At 42.4% G+C, this 24,033-nt stretch overlaps 1 protein-coding gene across 3 annotated transcripts in view; it reads left to right on the top strand.

Annotated features, from left to right (window-relative positions):
• HS6ST2 (heparan sulfate 6-O-sulfotransferase 2) overlaps positions 1-22,604 on the top strand; it is a 317,733-nt gene extending 295,129 nt beyond the window's left edge. For all 3 annotated transcript variants that reach the window (XM_008967173.5, XM_008967170.4, XM_008967171.4), the window contains one exon: positions 19,531-22,604. In XM_008967173.5, the coding sequence (XP_008965421.1) occupies positions 19,531-20,401 (871 nt within the window). In that variant the 3' untranslated portion in view covers positions 20,402-22,604. The remainder of the gene's footprint in view (positions 1-19,530) is intronic.
• Positions 22,605-24,033: the final 1,429 nt, after the last annotated feature.

Genomic DNA, 24,033 nt, shown 5'->3' with positions numbered 1-24,033 from the left:
GTAGAACTAGAAGCTGAAGGCTTACAAAAGAGAAATTAGACTGTTCTACGTCTGCCTACAATTTAAACTTGTTCTCTGTATTTTTACACCCAAGCTTTTTTTTTTTTGTCTCTTTCCACATGCAATTTTCAGTGTTAAATGACATCAAAAGCCTAGGGCTCCGGAACTATCCACTTGTTCAAAATTTGATTTCAGAATGATAAATACAGTTGTTTTAGCTGAGAGATGTAGTTGATTTCCACTGGCATACTGAGGAAGTGGCCCATTCAGGGTCAGATTTGGCCAGGTTGTGAGCACTTTTCACTTGGTCCTCATGCATTGGGACCCACAGGAAGTGCACAAAGTCTGTGGTTCCAAGGCAAATGACAGGTACCACTGCCTTTGACTTTGGAAGTGGCTTAGGGTGAACCCCATTCAGCCCTGGGACAGCTTCTTCAGGCACTGAGAACACATTCTGCCCAAAGTGTGTAAGTCTGACTCATGAATCAAGCAGTTTTTAGAGGTGTCATTGAAGTCCTGCACGCAACCCTATGCAAACAATTATTGCCAGTGCTTACTGACCTTATACTATGTGTCAAACACAATTCTAAGTATTAATTCATTTAGTTATTACAGCCACTCTATGAGGCAAGTGATAGAATTATCATCTTCACTTTATGAAGAAACTGAAGCACAGAGTCTGAGCATCTCTCCCAAAGTCACACTGCTATCTCATAAGAGGTAGAGCTGGATTCAAATCCTCAACAGAATGGCTGCAGAGCTCATGCTCATGATCTATATTATATTGCCTTGCATAAAGAAATTTTATAAAAGCCCTCTGTTGTCAGACATGCTGCCTGGATTATCTCACAAGTGCCCCATGCCCATGGTAGGAAGGCTTTCTTGTCCTCTTGAAACACTTGGCCAAACTTCACTCTCCTCCTGTCCCATGGTTAAGCCTCTTGCATCCAACAACTTGGCTTCATTCATTTCCTACCAGTGTTTGCACAGATGCTAGAGGAGAAAGAATAAAGCCAATGGGTATAGGGAGGAGAGGAGATGGATGCCAAAGACACACTTGGGCAAAGACCATGCCTGCCTAGGAGTTTTGGGACTCTCTAGCAGGGGAATAAGGGGAAAAGTGATTTCCCAGAGGCATGTTGAGGATTCACTTGCTTGTCCCTAGGCTGAAGCTTTGGGGGTACCCATATTCAGCTTTCTCTCCTGCTGCTCACCTCTGGGCCTTATTTCAGCTGATCTGGCCACTGACAAGGGAAACTAAGAGACAGTGGAGCAAAGAGGACTCATCAGAATACAATGAGGGGACATAGAGGCTGGAGGGGTGGAGAAGATAGAGGGGGAGAAAGGGGAGTTATGGCGTCAGGACAGGAAAAAAAGATGAAGAGAGAATGGCAAAACAACCAGGAGGAGGAGGAAGTCACTGAAAAAGAAGAGGGGATGCACACAGCATGAGGTGGGATGTGGGGAAGACTGAGAGAGGAAGGAAACTGAGGGGAAAGGCAGATGGAGATGTTCTCTCTCCTCACTTCTATGATCTCAGTCCTGTCCATATGGGCAGTCTGATATGGTTTGGCTGTATCCCCACTCAAATCTCATCTTGAATTGTAGCTCCCAAAATCCCCATATGTCATGGGAGGGACCCGGCAGGAGGTAATTTAATCACAGGGGTGGGTTTTCCATGCTGTTCTTGTGATAGTGAATAAATCTCACAAGATCTGATGGTTTTATAAAGGGCAGTCCCCCTGCACACACTGTCTTGCCTGCTGCCATGGAAAACATGCCTTTGCTCCTCCTTTGCCTTCCGCCATGACTGTGAGGCCTCCTCAGACATGTGGAACTGTGAGTCCATTAAACCTCTTTTCTTTATAAATTACCCAGTCTCGGGTATGTCTTTATCAGCAGCATGGGAATGGACTAATACACTCTCCTCACCACCAGTAGTCTTCCTTGACTGCCTGCTGGGCACCACTGAAAGGCTCTTACGTTGCACGGTGTTCCAACTAGATGGCCTTGCTCTTTTCCTTCTGTGAGCTCCAGGTACACTTAGAGTTGAGGCCTGTCTTCTTGTCCTGAATTTGGACACATGACTTTTTTTTTTTTTTTTTTTTTAAGAGACAGGGTCTTGCTCTGTTATTCAGACTAGAGTGCAGAGCTGCTATCATGGCTCACTGCAGCCTCAACCTCCTGGGCTCAAGTAGTCCTCCCACTTCAGCGTCCCAAGTATCAGGGACTACAGGCACATGCCACCACACCTAGCAGGAGGGATATCTTAGAGGTCATTTAGTCCCTCCCCCATGCAAATGACCAATAAGTCTTCATTGCTTTTGACCCCGTACTCCTTATCTCCTATCATCCCCTACACACAGGAGGCAGATTCTTAAACCAAAGGAATAAACTTTACATTGTGGATTGCTGGCCAACTGTGTTGGGGAGGGGCTGTGCTTCCCAGCACTCCTGAACTTATGCCACCCCACAAGGCTGGCCCTGGTTGCCTGTCCCATTATGGTGTTGCAGAAAGCTCTTCGCTGTCATGCAAAATACCTTTTAAAATAAAATGAACAAAGTGGCATGGGGTAGCAAAATGAGTCTGGATATCTAGACTTGGGTTTAAAACATATGTAACTTGATGACTTACTGGCTGTGTGACCTTTCACCTCTCTGTGCACTAATATCAGTGTCTATGAAATGGACTGGAACTGTCTAATTCTCAGTCATGGTGTAAGGCTCTATGAAGAAGAAGATGTGTTTTGTTAAAAATAAATATATATTTGCTATAAAGAACTTTTTAGAAGTAGAAGAGAAAGAGGGTGCTATTCCTTTCAAAAGATTTGGAATAATAGCTCTTTAATCCTTGAAAATGAACTGAGAAATATAAATACTTCTGATTATTTAAAAACCTCAAAGGTGACCTGCTCATCACCTGAACTGTGCTTGGTATGCTGAAATGCAGCAATGCCAGTCTCCCAAAAATGTACCTGCCCATATTTCAACTGTCAGCACATTCTTTCCACCACGTAGAAGGTGAAGGTCGACATGTTCTCCCTGTGTGCATTTCTAGTAACACCTTAACTCATGAATATTAAATGGAAGGAGGTGGGATAGGGGAACAACAGGACTTCAAAAATAGCCTTGGGGAAATCAAATCTTGCTTTAACTTAGTGTGTTCATGACTGATTCATGGCTCTGAAAAGGAAAAAGTGTTTGATCAAAACTGTCACCAAAAGACCTCATTTAAAATTCCTCTACTTTCTTTGAGCAGAAAGGAATAGGTATCCTGATTATGACTATTGAAGCAGCCTTTACCTGTGCATAATAGCTGGTCTCCTATATTCTGTGATTTTTGGATGGCCTCCTGCCCCATAGAACTTGCCCTACTGCTGCCTGAAATTCTACCATAAGAGGGCATAGCATTGCCCCTTAGGGGCTGCCCCTTTAAAATGGAAATGCTTCTGGTGGTGCTAAGTACATGACACTTTGACGAAATGAGTTTTTCTAATGACTTTCCTTCTAGGTCTCAGATTTTGAACAGACTAAGCCCAGAGAGAGAGTCCAGTGGGGGAAAGGCTGGAAGAAGCGGGAGGTGTAGGAGGAGGAATGGAGAAACTTGGAGGGCCGAGGTCTCCCAGCTACAACAAAGGACCAAAGAAATAGTAACTAAGGGTGGGATTTCAGGCCTCAGTGGGGGACATTTGGAGGAGAAGGGGCCTCCTTTACCCTTACAAGTTGTATTGTGGGTGCAGCAGTCTCTCCTGACTGGGGAAATGCCAACCTGGGGACCTGAGGCACTGCACCAGCCAGAGGTGGAGTCACTTTGGGACTCGTTTCAGGGCCTGTGTAGTTTAGGGGACAATGCCCTTTGTTTCTGATTGGTGGGAGGAGGAACTGATGTGCAGTGAGATGGGAGAAGATAAAATGGAGCATCCTGGGTGATTTCAAGGCTTCATGCTAGAAGGCTCATCAATTAACCCACCAGTCTGAGTTCCCATAAGGTGCTGGGCCCTGTGTTGAGAGACGGGAGAGATATCAAATAGTTTGGCTCTTAAGAAATGTCTAGCCTGGTTTGCAAGACAAAATAAGAGAAATGGAGTATGCAGCCATTTATTTGAGGCTTAATGTGCAACAGAGAAAACATGGGGAAACACTGAATTGGGAGTTAGGAGACCTGGGTTCTGGTCCTAGACCCATTGCTGACCAACTATATATCCTTGGGAAAGTTGCCTCCTTTGTTTGAGGTTCAGTTTCCTCAGCTGCAAAATGGGAATTTTATATCTTGTCCTGTATACTTCATAGGATTGAGTGAGAAACTAACGTTATAAAAACAGTGGAAACCTTTTCAAATTTCTGATTGTGATTAATCAGCCCTCCCTCCCTCACTCCTATCTTCCCACTTTCCCTTTTTCTGTCCTTCCCTCCTTCCCTCCCTCCCCCCTTTCTTCCTCCCTTCCTTCCCTCTTTCTGTCCTTTCTCTCTCCCTTGCTCCTTCCCATCTTCCTTCTTTCCTTCCTTCCTTCTCTCAGGCACTGATATCAATGAATTTTCTTCAGATGACTTTTCTGAAAAACTATTTTGAGAAGGGCAATGTCGTTTAGAGTAATTATCTCTGGCCTTAAATCCACTTTGCAGTGAGTCACTATTTCTGAGAATTAAGCTCAATTCCAGACAAAAAAGCCCAAGCCAGGAGGGAAAGCTCTGTAGGTGGCTCACGCAGCACGCAAGCAGATCTCTCTTCTCATTGACATGTCCTCACAGTAAATGATGACTTGAAGAATCTGAGGGAGGTTCTACCCTCTAGCATTTGCCTTAGTTGGAAAGTCAGGGTCAGGCATCTGTCTTAATGTGAGAATTGACTTTGAGTCCTTTTTTATGGATTTAAAGTCTTGCAGTAAAGAAAAGTGAAAGTCAACCAAATAGAGGGGTTGCCTTTGCCTAAAGCTGATTCCTGTTCGTTGGTCATCTTAAGGGTGATATTCAGGAAAGTGAACAAGGAGTCAGAGACTTGGTTTTGGGTCCCTTCTGTGCCATAAACTGGCCAAATGACCCTGGATGAGTCCCTATCCTTCACCTCTGGGCTTTAGCATTCTCATTGCTAAAGTGATTGGAGCAGGTAACCTCTGAGAGGTCTACCAAACCATCTACTCTATGAAAAAATATGAGTTTGTCACTTTCATCTTTCATCTGTGAGTGGCTCTCATTGGTTCCATTCACAGGAACCTTGCCCTTCATCGGTTGGCCAGTTTCCACACATGGGACATGGCTCTTACTCAACGAGAGAGTAATCCAGAGCTCATTGTATGCATGGAGGGAGGTGTGGAACACTCTCAGGCTCCCCCTTGGTTGAACTGCCCCCAACCATGATGAGTAAAATGGCCTCACCCACTTTCAGTGAAGTAAGATCCCGTTTTGCACAAGATGAGGTTTGTAAAGTGCCACTTTAAAAAAAAAAAAGATTCTATTCTGTCAAAAATTATGGAATGTTCATGCTTTCATCAAAGTAGAGCCATGGCTTATATTTTACAACATGCATAGCTGTCTAATTTCACACACTGTTTTTCTATTCTGTCACATTTTGGACAAAAATGTCTTTTCTCTAGGATTCAGGACATTGCAGTGTGATGTAAAATTGCAATCTGGAGGAATATACTGTGCGTGGAGAAGGGATGATGAGGGCAACTGCCCCGTGACTCCCCAATACTAGGCCACTGATTTCAGGGAAGGTCTCCTTTTTGCCTTAAAGGGGAAACACAGTTGTCTAAAGTCTCTATGCCATCAAAAAGAAACCTCTGATGCACGAAACTTATAGAACGCTTGTCAGTTTCAGCACTAACATAACCTTCAAAATAATTCCTTCTGCTCAATCAGGATCTTCATGTCTTCAGTCCTCCTTCCTGTACTTGCCCCAGTGTGACATCACATTCCTTAGCTAGAGAGGTGGAATGGGGGATGGATGAGTTTTTTTCACCACCCAGTATTATCATTGTAAAGAAACAAGGCTGTGCCTGTTACTGTATAGAATGCTTATTTCCCCACACATGTAGCCCAGCCATGTTATTCAGTAATTATGCCTTTTGCAGCTTGAATATCTGAAGGAAAAACTTTCCCAGGTGAAAGGAGTCATGACCCTGCCAGCCCTTGAAATTCTGAATGGCTCCAATTCTTTACAGTTCAAATGGTTAAAAAGTTCTGTTCCCCCACACCCCCCAGAAAAAGCCAGGGTTTGCACTTCATATCTCTCACCACCTTGAGGCAATATTAGAGCTCATTAAAATCAACCCAGGGCTCAAGAAGGGAAGCCTTCATTTAGGGGGAAAACTTTTCCCCTGTGCTGCTCTGGAAAATAGCACAATGCTGAGAGCAGGCATTTTTCCTGACTAGGTTTCCTCTAACGATTTCTCCAAAGCACAGTTAGGGTACCTGCCTCCCAGACAGCACATGTCCAGCAGGCCCAGGTGAATGTGTGGGACTGGCTATCACTAGCTCAAAATTGCCTTAATATTTATTGACGGCCTACCATGTGAAAAAGGCCTCTTACTTGATTTCTTGTCTCTGTGGAGGTCCCTAAAGAAATGATTCTGTGTGTCTCTGGATTTCTCACAATCTAGAGACATGGAAAGGGAGCTGGCTATCTGGTTTCGGGATCCGTAGAATACGAAGTATGGTCTAAAATGGTGTCCAGCTATACCCCTGCCCCCGGGCCCCTCAGCTCTAAAATGCTCAGATCCCAGCCCTGCAGTTCTGTAAGGGGCCCACAAAAACCACAGAATTGGATCCCTCATTTCACATCCCAGCATATCCAACTGCCTCCTACTCAAATGTCCTGCTGCATTCAGGCCAGTTGTGCTCCTGGCCTGTGACTCCTGAGGCTGTGCTCAGGCACAAATGAGAATGAACAGCCCAGTGGGTGAGAGCACACACATTGGAGGCTCAGACACATCTGTCAGTGAGGACACAAAGACCAAATATAAAGACCAAATTTTATCTTCATAAAGACTCTATGGTTTTCATGCATTGTAAATGAGAAAAGTAGAAGCACAGAGAGGTTATTTGCCCAAGATGACGCAGCTAGTAACTGCCAGAACTGGAATTTGAACACAGGCAGTCTGGCTGTAGATCAGCATTGTCAAATAGAAATACAATGCAATGGATGCACCTGGAGGCGATAAACGTAAGCGAATTAATGCAGGAACAGAAAACCAAATATTGCTGGGTGTGGTGGCTCATGCCTGTAATCCCAACACTTTGGGAGGTCGAGGCAGGCAGATCACTTGAGATGGTCAGGAGTTTGAGACCAGCCTGGCCAACATGGTGAAACCTCATCTCTACTAAAAATACAAAAATCAGCTGGGCATTGTGGTGCATGCCTGTAATCTCAGCTACTCGGGAGGCTAAGGCAGGAGAATCACTTAAACCTGGGAGGTGGAGGCTGCAGTGAGCTGAGATGGCACCACTTCACTCCAGCCTAGGAGACAGAGCGAGACTGCATCTCCAAAAACAAACAAACAAAAACAAAAATCCAAGTATTTCATGTTCTCGCTTATAAGTGGGAGCTAAACATTGAGCACACATGAACACAAACAGGGAAACAATAGACACCATGGACTACTTGGTTGGGTGAGGAAGGGGTTGTGGGTTGAAAAACTACCAATTGGGAACTGTGCTCACCACCTGAGTGATGGGATCCATACCCTAAACCTCAGCATCGTGCAATATATCCATATAACAGGCCTGCACATGTACCCCTGTATTTGAAATAAAAGTTGAAATTCAAAAAAAGAAATGTGATGCAAGTCACCTATGTAATTTTAAATTTTATAGTATCCACGTTAAAAATGGGGATACAGATGAAATTAATTTTAATAATACATTTTATTTAACCCAATATATCCACATTATTATTTCAACATGTAATCAGTATAAACAATAATTAATTCATGAGATATTTTCTCTACCTCTAAGTCTTGGAAATCTTAGTATGCTTGAAAACTTAAATCACTTCTTAGTTCAGACTAGCCACATTTCAAGAGCTCAGTAGTCACATGTTGCTGATGGCTGCCATATTGGACAGTGCAGCTCTAGAACAAGCCCTTTTCATGATATACACTGTGACTAAAATGAAGGCATTAACACCTATTTGATAGGTTTTCCGAAAAAGCTTCTAGCCTAGTGTCTGACATACTGTAGGCACCTGTTAAATCAAAACATCTATTAGTTTCCTGTCTGTTTTGCTCTTTGCTGATTTCAGAATGCCGTCCACCCACCCCACTACCATACGCGCACCTAGTCAAATCCTTTTTGTCCTTCAGAATCCATCATATTCCTCCTCTTCTATGAAGCCTTCCTTGATGACCATAATACAGTCAACTCTCTTCTCCCCACTCATTTCTCACTTAATCTCTGTATGACACAATTAGCACTGAAATATACTGTGCCTCTATCTGCCCCCTCCCCTCCAATTCTAAGCCCGTTGAAAGCTGGCACCCGTATACATGCAACTTCCTCACCATGCCTACAGCTCTAATTATGGCAACTTCTAGGTCAGAGTTGATACGTTGTTCATTGATTAAACTTCTGTCTTGCAACCCAAGGCCAAGCCTCTCACCTCCAGGGCTAAAAGGGCACTATGTGTACCCTCTTTGCACATGCCTGTTTCTGGACTGAGTTTCATGAAAGTACCAGTTTTATTACTTTTTAGTTAAGACCTGAAACATGCAGGGTTTTATGTGGATGTACTAATCAATCAAAAGGCAGGACCAAAGCAATGGATTCCTGGGACAAGGGGCACTAGGGATGTTTATCTGAAGAGCAAACCATGATAGTCCCAGAGGGGACACTTAGCAATTTCCCCAACCTCCTCCCATCCACTGTGGCGTGGAGCTTATGATTCTTCCCCTCTGTGCACTCTTGTTTCAGGGTTGGGAGAAGGAAGAGAACCAACCCCTAGCTCTGGCAGTTCCAGATGCCAATCCTCAAGGGATGGCAATTTGACAGAAGATGTCACATAGAAACACTCAGTAAGCTGAGAAGTTCCATATGTGGAGGGAGGAGTTCCTAGAAGGAAAGTCAGGCAGGAAGCTTGAGTGTGTTAATCAGTGGCAGATCTGGTCTCCATGTGACTTGGGCAGATCATATCCCTTCATGGGACTCCGGTCCCCTAATCTGCATGCTGTAGGGTATTTTCATAAAAGTTTCTTCCACCTCAAAAATACACTGACTATTAATGAACCAAGACTCACAAAATAATTTTAGAATGCAAAAAATTGGGAGAAAGGCAGTGTAATCTACAAAATTTTTCATGATGTCAAGCAATTGGATGGATTCTGGGTAAAGGCCTGCAACTATGGGTCATAAAGTTTGGAATTTCACATCTTGTTAAAGAACTCAGCTTTCTCACTATTTGCAAAAGCCCTTAGAGTTATGTACTTTGAAACCTACTGGGCTTTGGGAAAAAGGAGAGTGATTTCTTTTAAAAAGAAGTAAATATCACCAGGACTGATTGTGTGAAGAATTCCACCTTGAGTTTGAATTCAAAGGCATTAGAAATCTTCTTTATTTTCAACAAAGGAAAAAAAATTTCTGCTTTGTTAAAGAAAAAGAATCGCATAGAAAAACATCCTTCTGTTTAATGAAAGCCCATTTGTGCTCCTTTGAGCACTCCCCACAATACACACAGATGGGTTTACTTTTAGTTAATCAGAGGAAAAGAATCAATGAATGAAGGTGTTACTTTATATACACAGAACTGTTCCTTTGGGTGAGGTATGAAGAGCAGAAAACTCCTGCAAGGAGAACTGATAGCATGTTTGGTGGGTGCAAGACCTTCAGCCTCTTCAGATTTGGTTTTGTGTCTGGTAGATCTTTTGTCTAATAAGTCTTGTTTGTCTCATAGATCACTGTGCTCCCAAGAGTTCACCTTGCTCCCCACCTCCTGTGGGTAGCCCAGAAAGTCTGGCTAAGTCAGCAGCCCACAGCATGAACTTGAAGGGGAAAGGAAGAGGTTCAGCATCCAGATCATTTAGGTCTTTCTAGTGTTGTGAAGACAATTAAATGAAGTCATGTGTCACACTGCTCTATGTAACCCACTGTCTGCAAATGCAACAGCTCACTCTTCTCACTAGGTAAAGCATGACTACTAAGCCACAAAACTTGTGACAAATGTGCCAAAAACAACACATCTACAGGCATGTCTGTCTGCTTCAAAGTAGTCCCCTTGTGAAGTCCCACACTTCTTTTATGAGACTGCTGCCACTGCTGATAACAGCATTTATTAAACTCCTATTTGGGGACTACTAATATGAGCTACACAAGAAAAGCACTTAAAACAGCACCTCCAGGGCTTAAGGGGTCCAGCTCCATCAGAAGCATGTTTGCCTTTGATTCAATTTACCATACTTTTATTTAGTTTGTGCTCACATATTAATGTTGTTTGATTTGAACGCCTTCCTCCTTGCTTTGACCCAGTCATTTACATGCAATGGGAGGATCCATGTGGTTGCTTTAGACTTCATTAGCCAAGGAAGGAGACCAGACCTTCAACATTAATGACTCAGTGTCATATACAACCCCCCCAACTATTGGCAGAGTTACTTAGGACCACCAACCACAGTTCTTTTTCTACCACTCATTGTTTCTCCAAGAACAAGATGTGCAAAGGCTGAACTTTTATATATATATATATATAAATTATTTTATATATATATTTTATATATAAAATATATATATAAAATAATTTATATATATTTTATATATAAAATATATATATATAATATTTTATATATATTTTATATATAAAATATATATATATAATATTTTATATATATATTTTATATATATAAATAAAATATATATAAAATATATATATAAAATATTATATATATAAATTATTTTATATATATAAAATATCATATATATTTGTATATATATATCATATATATATGCTACAGGTATAATAGAATGTTCACTTCTATTGATTTGGGATAAGAATTTGTTTCCTTTCTTAAATTAACTTTTTATTGATCACTCCTATGACCTTAACTGCTACAGGTTTTCTGGCCTTCTTCTATTAAAAAATGTCTTTGATATTTATTTCCCCTTTGAGTAGTGCAGGGAAAACCTTATCATGGCCTTTCGTGAACCAGTAGCCTCAAAGGAAAGTAAATGTTTACAGCATGATCCTCAGAACTTTGCTCAAGTAACATTCCCTGGACTTTCCCTTGATGGAAATGGGTGCCGCCAGGGTTTCTCCAAGGGGTAGAGAGAAGATAGGGCTTGCACTTGGGGGCACAGTTGGCTTGTCTACACTCTAGATACCACCTGGGATTTCTGAGAGACTTCTGATCTCTGAAGCCACATGCCTAGGACAGTGATTCTCAAACTCAACTGTGTGTATATGAGAATTTCTGGATGGGCTTCCCAAAATGCAGATTGGCAAGCCCCAGCCTCTGAGTTTCAGATTCAGTGAGTGGACCTGAGAGTGTGCATTTCTAACAAGTTCCTAAATGATGCTGATGCTGATGGCTCTGGGCTCACACTTTAGGAACCACTTTTTTAGTTAACTCATAGAATCAGAAGTCCTGGGCTTGTGCCCTAGCACCAGGATGGAAAGAATACCATTTCTAGAGTGAGAGAGACCTGGATTGAAGCCTGAACACACCTACTTAACTTGAGGCGTGACCCAGAGTCCCATCATCTCTGAGTCTCAGTTTCTTCATTCTGGAAAAGGGAATAATAATATATGATTCACAGGATTGTTGGGAGTTAATGTATAAGTGTCAGGCACAGAGCACCCCCAGCTCCTGGCTATGTAGTTGGTGTAAGAAAGTGTCCTCTTTGAGCAGCCAAATGTTTACCCTTCATGGGGGTTAGTGAGTTCTTTCAGGCCTGGTTGAGTGTGCCATCCTAGGTAACTAGCAGACACAAAGAGGGTCTGCTAAAATAACAGGACTTCGGCCCAGAAATAGTTCTCTCAGGTAGATCGATTCTCAAGGGCTACTGGCAAGGTGTGATTTGGGGACAAGTCCTTGCCTGTCTCTCTCTGGGCCTCAGTATCCCCACCTTTAAAGTGAAGGGTTTGACCTAAATGATTTACTGTCTCAAAGGTTTCCTCCTGTTCTGACGAGTGTAGGATTCTGTGACTTAGAACTTGGGCACTTATTTCAGAATGATCTATTAAAAGGAGAATAAAAAATAAGATTCTTGTTTTTAACCGTTTAGTTATTTTTAATGTCCTTAAACTTTCCAGCCTTCTTTTAAACTGGGATACTGCACAAAAAGTCAGGGACAACAGCTAAATATAACAATCTCCTTCACAGCTACATCTCCTTAAAATGCTCCATTACAGGTATAAAATGGTATATCTGTTATTTCATAGTGACATCTAGTGGCTTTTCCTTATCAAAGAATAAGATACGCATTTTCCTATTTGCTCATCATAAGCTCTGCTGCTTCTCCTGCAGAAATTCATTCAACAATCTTTTATTAATTGCTTACTTTATGTCAAACATTGTGCTAGGCCCTGAGGATAGATACATGGTTCTTACCCTCCCAGAGCTCATAGTCCAGCAGAAGAGGCAGAAAAATCGCTTGACAATCCCAGCACATTGTGATACATGTTACAATGGGAGAACACCAGGGCGTCTGGAGCAGAGAAGGGGGTGCTTAACTCCATCCAGGGAGGTCAAGGAAGGTTTCGCGGAGGAGACAGTCTTTGAGTTGAGTTTTGAAAGACTTTGCCAGGTAACCTACAAAGGATAAATAGAAGCCATTCAAAAGAGTGGGCACTCCATATACAGAGGCAAAGCACCTGTGGAGTCACTGCCTGGGACTTTGATTTGGAAAATTCAGCATATAGGGTATAGAGCAAGGTTCCTCAACCTTGGCATTATTGGCATCTGAGGCAGGGTATTTCTTTGTTGTAGGGGGACTGTGCATGATAGGATATTTAGCAGCATCCCTGGACTTGACTTACTAGATGCCAGTACCAACCCCCTCCCCAAGTCATTACAACCAAAATATCCCCAGATATTGCCAAGTGGCCCAGAGTTGGGGGTTTGGGGAGTGGAGATGGAAGATCACTCACAATTGAGAAAGACTTGTATAGAGGGAGCTCACTTGAGAAGGCTGGACAGAAAGAAAGGTGGTTGCTGGATTCCACAAGGCTGTCTGTAGCATGTGGAGGAGCTTGGCTTCATGTCATAGTTGATAGGGAGCCACTGGGAGGGCTTAATTAGGGAATGACAGGTCAGGTATGTGCCATCTGGGGGTGTGGAAGTGGCATGGGACTGGAGACCTGAAGAGTAGGACAGGATGCTACTGCAATGTTTTAGTAGAGAAGTGATGAAGGCCTGACCCCAGGCAGTGGTGCAAAGGATGGATTTCAGAGCTATTAGAAACTGGAAAGGACTTAAGCGAATGTTTAGCTCTTAGTAGTGAGGGGAGATTAGAGGAGTCAAGGATGGCCCTTTGGTTTCTTGCTTGGACAACTCTTTCATTTGTTGCTATTATTTCGACAATTGCTTATCAGTGACAGGAAAAAGTTGGCCTAAACTTGTAGACACAAAGCAGGTTCACTGTGCATTGTTTATAAACTTATATGGGTTTGGTGAGATAGAACACACTCATAAGCAACAAGTTACATGAAGTGGGTTTATTACTTACAGATAGGCAGCAAGGGACAAAAGAAGCCTAGGATCCACTGTGAGATGGTTTCCCAAGACTCAAGAAAGCTGCCTGGGTGAATGAGTCTCGATTAAGCATGCCTCACTTGCACCATAGCTGAGGGACCCCAAAAGGCAGCCTTTCCTGAGTTATATACCTCAGGGGCCATGTGACTCATTTAGCAAAGCTTTGAAGGACATCCTGCTTCCGAGAGAGAGGAACAAAGGCTGGGCTGTCCCAGGCAGTTCCTCCCTATCTCAAGATGTTAGATTCTCCAGGAAGGACTGGAACAAGGCTTTTGCTGTTTCAGGCAGTTCCTCCCTATCTCAGGATGCTGCACTCCCAGCACATTCTACAGTTATTCTTAAGAATGACAAGCAAGAACGAGGGGAGTATTGTGTTGGTCCAAGGCCACCCAGAGAACTGTCCTTCAGTAGAAGGTGGTAAACCTTTAACTGTGTAGTGCCTGTAAAGGCACGATGGGCATACAGAAGCACCAATCAGCCATTCAATTAACCCATGTAACCCAATGGGGAGTCATGGCTCCAATTTAAAAATGTGACACCTTGTCATTTTAATTAGGTGATACATTTGGTCACAAGAAAGTCCTGTCCAATTACTACTAAGTGAAACAGGCGACGTATGATTTTCCTGGGGCTGAACTGGCCTCATTCAGTTAAAATTCAGTCAGTCCATTCAGCAGCACCCTTCAGTTTCATGTCAACCTGAAGAAAGATTTCCAGCAACTATCAGAGACTTGCTCTCACCTGCATCTTGCTCTTTTTTGATCAATGCCTGAATCCAGGCATTGCCAACAGGAACAGGAAAGTATGGTGAAGATATTGGGGGATATAATCAGAATGTAGATGTCTTTTGACAGGCTTAGATTTCCTCCATCAAGAAGAGATTAAACAGGGCCACAAATACACTGCATCAGTTCCTGACAATATAGATTGAGTTCCAGCGTGGCATATATGTGAAAGTATGAAACAATTGAGCTTACTGTGTATCAGTGGTGTGGTGTGGCCGCCAAAATGGTCCATGTGATCTGAGGCCACATTAAGAGAAATGGTGTCAAGAATGAGGAAGGTGATAGGCTGTCCCTTCTTGTTGCTTGTCAGATCGTGCTTAGCAGGCCATGTTCCAATAAAGTGGAATGCACTTGCAGGCAGACAACAGGATAGCGGGGCCTTGAAGCTATATAGAGAATAGTTGAAAACCATTTTTAGCATAAAGAAGAGAAGCCTTGGGGTAAATGCTGTCTTCGAATATCTGAAGCCACACAAGTGGAATTTTAAAAAGGTCCCTAAATAGACCATGATGGTCTGGAAATTACCACTTTGTGCTGACCACTCCGTACCTTATCTTCAGCCCAGGTTGCTCTCTGAGTGCCAGATCTGTTCATTCAACTCTACTCAGATGTCCCGCAGGCACCTCAGTCCTTCCTCCAGAGCTCTAGGAGGCATCCTTAAGTCCTCCTCCTCTTTCTCCCCTGAATCCCTTTTGTCACTTTTACCCGCTAAATATTTCTCTAGTCTGCTCCTCCTTCTCTTTTGCCTTGTCTTCTGCAGTGGCCTCTTAACTAACTTCACGAATTTCATCTTCATATACATAATGATCTTTCTAAAACACAGACCTCATCATGTCATTCCCCTGCTTAAAGCCCTTCAAAGCCTCTCTGTTGCCTGCAGAATTAACTTTGAATGCTTTAATATGGCATCTGTGTCCTTTCACAACCAGGTCCTGGGCTCCCTCTCCATCTTCAATTCCTGCCACTACTCCTTCATTCCCCGGGAGGTTTTTTGATGCACATTTCTCTTGCACAATAGGCTGGTTTATGCCTCTGTGCCTCTGCTCATGCTGATCCTTCTGTCTCATACTCCTTTCCTCTCTCCTTGACTCATTTTTTTTTTTGAGATGGAGTCTCACACTCTGTCACCCAGGCTGGAGTGCAGTGGTGATACCATGGTGCACTGCAGCTTCTACCTCCTAGGCTCAAGTGATCCTCTCGCCTCAGCCTCCCAAGTAGCTGAGACTACAGGTGTGCACCACCACGCCCACTAATTTTTCTATTTTTTGCAGAGACAGGGTTTCACCATGTTGTTCAGGCTGGTCTTGAACTATTGGGTTCAAGTGATCTGCCCACCTTGGCCTCCCAAAGTGCTGGAATTACAGGTGTGAGCCACCATGCCCAGTTGCCTCATCTAATTCTTGTTTTTCAAAATAAAGCTGCAGAAACCCTTGTCTTATCTTTAGGCTAGGTTAGAAATCAGTGTGAGGTGTTTTTTTTTAAATCATACCCTGCACTTGCTCCAAGCATTCATGGCACACAAAATTGAAACACTTTCCCCGGGTTTCCATGTCTTATCCCTGTCTGTATCCCCAGTGCCTGCCATAGTGCCAGGCACACATTAGGTGCCAAGACTAAGCAAGTCTTGACCTGACCTGACCACTGAGGGAAAACTGGCCATGTCTCTGTTTGCCCCCGACCCCAGCTGCATTCCCCAGCGTGCTTCTCTGATATTGCCCTAAAAGCTCTTCCTTGGATATAATGAGCATCCTGGATTCTTTTTCTGACATAACCTCCAAGGTGTTATCTTTACCTGCCTTCCTACTTCCATGCAATTCAGGAGACCCCTGGACACTGGACACCTACCCTTCAGCAGATCTTTCTTTCTTTCTACACGTGGAATATTTCTAAGCAGCATCAAGTGCTTTCAGTTGAGGCATTCTGGGTCCCCAAGGCTATTTGCCCTGGAAGAAGGGGGCTGTTGACACTCACTGAATCTCTGCAGGTTTTGTCATCTGAGTCTAGGTGGCTGTTATCACCAAGGCAGCAGTGTGTGTATGTGTGTGCCCCTCTAACTTCTCTGCTGCAGTGAAAATCCCTACAGTGTAGACACTGAGGCTGCCTACGTTGGGCTGTCCGTATTTCTTAAGGGCACTAGGTGACCTTCAAGTTGAATGCATACTGGATCCACACACCCACAACATGAGAGACCCTCTCTGAAAGTCTGTCTCTGTGTTGCCTTCTCTCTATCCATGTTGGGGTAGGGGTGGTGCTTATGAAACATTGATTGTGTCATTAACCCTGGTGGTTGGGATGTATTTGCTCTGAAAGGCTAGGAACAATGTTTAGGAAGGAGAGCTGCAGACTTCCACTGTGGTGCACTCTTAATATTTACCAGAAGATGTCACTGTAGGCTTAAACCAATACAAGAAGTTAGGGCAAGAAGACTTCCAGCTAAGCATGAAGGTGACTCCATTTTGGGGGGTTAGAACACCAAGCAGCCCCCATTACAATGCATGCCTGGAAAAGCTGGTTGAAAGGTTAATCCAAATGTGTCACAGACCTTAATAAATTTCTTTTTTTTTTCCAAATAATCAGACTAATTGCCACTAAACTGTTGCCTCAGGGCTAGCATAAAGGCTCAATAAGTATGCACTGAATGGATGAGTACTAAAGCTAGGAGTGGAAGGAGGGAACCCAGGGCTTTAGTAGTCATCTTTGTTGGTAAAGGCTACTGGAGAACAAAAGCTGCTACTCTTTAGCAGTGGCTTCTCATAGAGATGAATTTTAGTGGCACCAACAAGATCAGGTCCTAGGGAAAGTAGTGAGACAAGTGAAAGTGCTCTTGGCCCCTTTTCCATCCTCACTCCCAGATGCTTCTCCTGTGCCCAATGCTTGTTTCTTCCTGAAAAAATATATAAAGTGATTTATTTTAAGAAAAACCTTCCTGTGATTTTTTGCAAGGCACTTAGAAGATTATCCAGAGTTTTTATGTCATAAGGCATGTCCCTAGCTCTCTCCTTCCTCTTCCCCAGGATAGTTCATCAAGTAAGCAGTTAAAGAAGTTACTGAGATTCTGCTTTATGCCAGGGATGAAGGCCAATGTACAAAGCTGGAATGGATGGGATGAGGGCTATATAGAAGAATAGGACAGAGCCCCTGTCCTTGAAAACATAGTTTAAGTGGAAATATAAACAATTAATTGTAATTCAGTATCACAAATTTTTGGGGGGGCAGTGGGGTGGAGGGGTAGGGTCTCACTCTATTGCCCAGGCTGAAATGCAGTGGCACAACCACAGCTCACTGCAAACTCCGTCTCCTGGGTTCAAGTGATTCTCGTGCCTCAGCCTCCTGAGTAGCTAGGATTACAGGAGAGCACAACCACACCTGGCTAATTTTTGTATTTTTAACAGATGGGGTTTCACCATGTTGTCCAGGCTGGTCTCAAACTCCTTACCTCAAGCAACCCACCCACCTCAGCCTCCCAAACTGCTGGGATTACAGGCATGAGCCACCGTGCCCAGCCCCAGTATCACAAATATTTTAACAAAGGCTAAGTATAGAAGTGCTATGGCAACACAGAGGAAGAAATGATAACTGGCAACATAGAGTGGGGTACATTTTTTCACAAAAGAGATGGTACTTGAACTGGTATTGAAGGATGAGTAGAATTTTCCAGCCAAAGAGGGAAGATCATGGCAGGCAGAGCAAGCACCATGTACAGGATAGAGGCATAGGAGATAGATTTCAGGATGCCTGAGGTGATGGAAGCCCCAGTTGGGAGAAACGTTTCCTCAATGAACATCAGCCAATATTCAGTTAAGCAGGTGGCTGAGCAGGTTCCCTGTGGCTCCTCATGCATGTGTAGAGAACAACCACTCCCTCAGACGGGAATGAATATTTCAGAAAAGTTGCAAGCCATTCTCCGGGTTTCCTTTAAGAAGCTAAATGCGAATATTCAATGTTTATTGTTGCTTTCTTTCCACAATATGCCCTTCTGTGGCCTCGTCCTTCATCTTCTGTACCTGAGTGGTAACCCATTTCTCATGAAAAGCACAATGACACGGTTCTCTCCTTAAGTATGCCTGATTGTATCATGGACTTGATGTTTCTGGGGCGTGTGCCTACCATGTATGGTGTGAGTGTGTTAACATGTGGTTTAAATGTTTGCTAGTCTGCTATTTGAGCAAAGAACTTTGTTTGAAGCCCTAAAGAGAAGACAGCCATACAGCAAAGCCTCCACACTTGCTGACATCCACGTGCCCTTTTAGTAGATAAGGAAAAGGGACATTTTGAAGCTGCTGATAGAGTTAAGTTTCCTATCCTGGGAATATTATCATAGGAGCAAAGGTAGAAACCAAGCTTGCATACATGCCATTGGCAGCTACCATGTCTGTTTCAGTCAGTGACTAACCACAGTGTTTATTGCTGGAGGCCCTGGGCTACTCTGCCTATCTCTACATTCCACTTCCATAATGTATGAGCCATAATATGACAACAGCCAGAATCAAGAGTATCATATCATACACTCTTTTAATGAGTTTTTTAAAAACAAAAAGATATGCAGATTAGACTGGATATTAGAAAAAATGCTATTGCATATTTAATAAGATTCGAATTTGAACCCACTTGTGAACTCCATTTCACTCCAATAAAGTATGTGCTTCCAATGAGTCTCCATTTCATGATCACTAAATGGTTTAGAGTGGGGGGCATGAAATAAAGTGGTTGCCTAGTTAGCCAATGGTGTCATTGGGAAGATTTTGTCTTTGGTTAGAGAGGGAGAAAAAGAGGGGAAGGGGGAACGAACGGGAGTGAAGCATGACAAGGTCGATGTCTGGAATCTAACCTTTTCATACCTGTTTTAGCTGAAGTATCAGCAAATTGGTTGAAAAAATTAGCTATCTCTAGGCTAGTGAGACTCAGAGAGGGGACTGCAGTACAGTTTACAGGACAAATGCCATCAGATCCCTGTCATTTTTGCTTTGCCTTCCTTTTTGGCCAGTGAACACCACATATGCCATGTATCTCCATGACTCCACTTATTTCGCCCATATCTCTGACTGTTGGTTTTTGTGCTTCATCCATAGGAACTTCCACTACATCACCATCCTCCGAGACCCAGTGTCCCGGTACTTGAGTGAGTGGAGGCATGTCCAGAGAGGGGCAACATGGAAAGCATCCCTGCATGTCTGCGATGGAAGGCCTCCAACCTCCGAAGAGCTGCCCAGCTGCTACACTGGCGATGACTGGTCTGGCTGCCCCCTCAAAGAGTTTATGGACTGTCCCTACAATCTAGCCAACAACCGCCAGGTGCGCATGCTCTCCGACCTGACCCTGGTAGGCTGCTACAACCTCTCTGTCATGCCTGAAAAGCAAAGAAACAAGGTCCTTCTGGAAAGTGCCAAGTCAAATCTGAAGCACATGGCGTTCTTCGGCCTCACTGAGTTTCAGCGGAAGACCCAATATCTGTTTGAGAAAACCTTCAACATGAACTTTATTTCGCCATTTACCCAGTATAATACCACTAGAGCCTCTAGTGTAGAGATCAATGAGGAAATTCAAAAGCGTATTGAGGGACTGAATTTTCTGGATATGGAGTTGTACAGCTATGCCAAAGACCTTTTTTTGCAGAGGTATCAGTTTATGAGGCAGAAAGAGCATCAGGAGGCCAGGCGAAAGCGTCAGGAACAACGCAAATTTCTGAAGGGAAGGCTCCTTCAGACCCATTTCCAGAGCCAGGGTCAGGGCCAGAGCCAGAATCCGAATCAGAATCAGAGTCAGAACCCAAATCCGAATGCCAATCAGAACCTGACTCAGAATCTGATGCAGAATCTGACTCAGAGTTTGAGCCAGAAGGAGAACCTGGAAAGCCCGAAGCAGAACTCAGGCAAGGAGCAGAATGATAACACCAGCAATGGCACCAACGACTACATAGGCAGTGTAGAGAAATGGCGTTAAATGGCTCAAAAAGGCCTGTACATACTTCTCCCAAAGCGCCACTGAAAAGATGGCATAGCTTAAAAGATGAAAGTGTCCAAACACATCCTGCTTCCTTCATTGGGGAAGTTTTAAAAAAAAGTTTAGATGTTGCCTTTACAGTTGCCTTTCAATTCAGTGTTATACTGTGTGTAGGTAAAACAAATCTCAATATGGAATTAAATGGTCTTTTTGGGGTTGGACTAAATATGAAATCCGAAAGCCAAACCAGACTCACCAGAAATTGCTGTTTAGATATTTTAAGAAGTTCTTAAATTAGTTATGGAGACAAAGTGAAAACATAAAATGTGACCATTTAACTTATGGCTAAGAAATGGACTTTAAATTATTCATGATACACTGTTAAAACCCAATCTTGGAATCAAACATTTTTTCCAGGGGTGAGAATAAGTATAAACATAAAGCAACTAAAATGAAACATAAAACCTTTTATTTTCTTCTGATTTTAACAAGGAATCTATTTAAATAGAATAACAACTGATGGTGAATCTTACCGAGCTGTAGAAAATAAAAAATTCCTCTCCAAACATGGGTAGTTTTATGTCAAAATATTGGCTTTTCAAGAACAGGACTCATATCTTGATATTTAAGAGATGTTTAAAATTTTAAACTTTTTCTACCTTCTACTGTTTAAAGGTTTTACACAGGGTGTATCTCACATTAAACAAAACACCTTTTTTTCAAAATGAAATACCAATGTAAAGATCTAATTTCCAGGCGCTTTCAGGGCACTGTAATTTCAACAATACTGGAATCATTTTGGCGCTGCTTCTCATTCATTTTAAGGCTTCTCTGAATTGTGCTCATTCCAAATTAACCCATGTATAGAATCTTTCTTCATCATCTAAATGGTGTGTTGCTGAAGTTATTGTGGTATATAATCCTGGATTAAAGTCAGGACTTTCTTTCTATAGAATTATTTTATCAATATCTGTGTAGTGAGGTCCTAATCAAGAAACTTGAACAGGATAATGTGTCTAAAAATATTGCTGAAGTTATTCTTGATCAGATAGAATTTAACCTAAAATGTGAACTCTTACTTACTTTTTGTACATCTCTATTGTAATGTTTCCAGTTGGGCCAACTATTTCTAGCCCTTTAGTTCTTTTTCGTGTTGACAGATTTGTAGACAATTACAAAAGCCAAAAAAGGATAAAATAAGTATTAGGAAGGCTAGCCAGTTATTCAATAGCACCTTGATAATGTGGGCAAACCCTTCTACAAAGTTTTTGTTTTGAAAAGAGCAAAAGTAAAAAGTGTTCTGTAGTGAGGTTACATATCAGGAACATATGAGTTGAGCAGAGTAATTTGGTAGTGTAAGTCAATGCAAAAATACTTCTATGGTATCTATTACAAGCTGACCAAGATAAAAAGAAGTATGTAACCCACTGTGCTGTCAAGCATCATGATTCTGGGCAGTTTTCATTTTACTATGGATTTTGCTATACTTATGCAAGGACTTACACTAACCTCCTGGCTGTAAATCAAACAAGGTGACTGAAAGTGGCATTTATGTTTTCACAAGGGACATGCTTAGAAGTGTGACCATAAAGTCACATCTTGTACAATCTGCTCTTGTGTTTCATCTGTAGTAATATAGCCACAAACTGGACAAGAAGCTGGGTATTTGGGTTTAAAATAGATTTTCTTGACTCTGAGCTTGTATCAGTATTTCTAGCTTTTGTTTTGTCTGACAGTATTGCAGTCCTGAAAATCCTGAGAGCTAAAAAACTGAAAGGAATTTTTCCACACCTTGAAGTCACAGTGTTTTAGAGTAAAACTATTTTGTGTACAATTGTGTTTTTAAAATAGTTAGTAGATCACTATGGTATTTCAATTTTCTTTAGTTTTAATTGAAAATGTTTGCTTTTAAAACTGATAGATATTGTTGGAAAGCAGGATGAAGCCTGAGCCAGTGGAAAAGCTTGTTACAGAAAAAACATTTTGTGTTATTGCTGTGGTGTGCATGATTTGCAAAGATTAAGTGCATTTTCTCCATCTATACTGATTATTGTATATAGAGGATGTTATAAATATACATTTTTGCCATTATGTAAATCCCATGATTTCAACTGTAAACATCTGTCCATTGGTGTAGCTTTACAAACCATTCACTGATTTTGTGTAATTTAACAATAGATATGAAATAAAGTTTAAATTACAGGCTCTGAGTAATCTCATAATTTCAAGATTTGCAGCCACTAGACATTGTGATCTCACAAACCAGAACAGAATTTTTTTCAACAAGACATTTCCTTTTATCCTCTTGGCAGCCAGGTATGAAAATTAGATGGCCCATTCTAATCCCTCACACTAAAATGGCCTTAATTTGGGGTGATTCCTTCTGGGAGTCCATGTTTTTTGTACAAGCGTGTCCAACCCACAATGGTGCTCTTCATTCTCCCTTCTATCCACAGGGTAGAGTTTAAATGCAAGCATTAATGTATTGGTTTTTAAAGTCCCAAACACAAAATGTGCACATTTTTTCAAACAAACTCTCATAGTTAGCACTATGGGGGAGTGGGGTATGATTTGTCCTTGCGCTTTTCCAAAGAGACTTTAAATGTCAGTCCCAAGGGGTTAGAGGAAGAAAGCTACAAATTTGGTTGGAGATGTAGTTAAGTAGCCTTAGCTTGTAAACTATTCATATGTATTGTATAAGTCCATTTTCATACTGCTATAAAGAACTGCCTGAGACTGGGTAATTTATAAAGGAAAGAGGTTTAATTGACTCACAGTTCTGCATGGTTGAGGAGGCCTCAGGAAACTCACAATCATGGCAGAAAGTGAAGGAAAAGCAAGGCATCTTCTTCACAAGGTGGCAGGAAGGAGAAGTGCTGAGTGAAGGGGGAAGAGCCCCTTATAAAACCATCAGATCTCGTGAGAACTCACTATCACAAGAACAGCAAAGGGGAAACCACCCTCATGATTCAATCACCTCCACCTGGTCTCTCCCTTGACACATGGGGATTATGGGGATTACAATTCAAGATGAGATTTGGGTGGGGACAAAAAGTCTAACCATATCAGCTTACGTGGTTTTGCCTGTCAACTGCTTCTTGATCAATATTTGGGCTGCCAAAGGGCCTGACTGTATAAAGATCCTACACCCCCTTGGGAGGATCTGTGAACAGGAACATAAAATCCAAGAACTTGAAATATTTCAGAAATAAAGTTTGGTTCCCTTTTCCCCTGAGGAGGGTAGGTACTCATGGAGAGCAGGGCGCTCTAACTGTAGTGGAGAAAAGATAGGAAACCTGCTAAGGAAATGAGCTATTGAGGCAGCCCAGGGAGGAGCTAAAATGAAGAAACAACGAATTGGCTCAGTTCCTCAGGACTTAATTAGGATTCTCAATAGGGGTGATAACCAAGTACAACTAGAACTACCTTTGGGTGATGGGTCTAATAAAGCTGTCACAATGGGAAGGATAGTTTCCTTCCATGGGTGGAGTACGGGGGGTAAAAAGAAGCACAAAACTTGCATGCTGGGTCTGAGTCACAGAAGAGAACCACAGAATATTCCAGGTTGGCGATGTGCAACCCACAGCTTTCTTGCATTCATTGACCTGAAGACACTGCTTTTGACACTGAAA

This window comes from Pan paniscus, chromosome X (genome assembly GCF_029289425.2).
Source record: "Pan paniscus chromosome X, NHGRI_mPanPan1-v2.0_pri, whole genome shotgun sequence".
Taxonomy (NCBI): domain Eukaryota; kingdom Metazoa; phylum Chordata; class Mammalia; order Primates; family Hominidae; genus Pan; species Pan paniscus.
The sequence above is the reverse complement of the archived record's forward strand: the minus strand, read 5'-3'. Positions and strand labels throughout refer to the sequence as shown.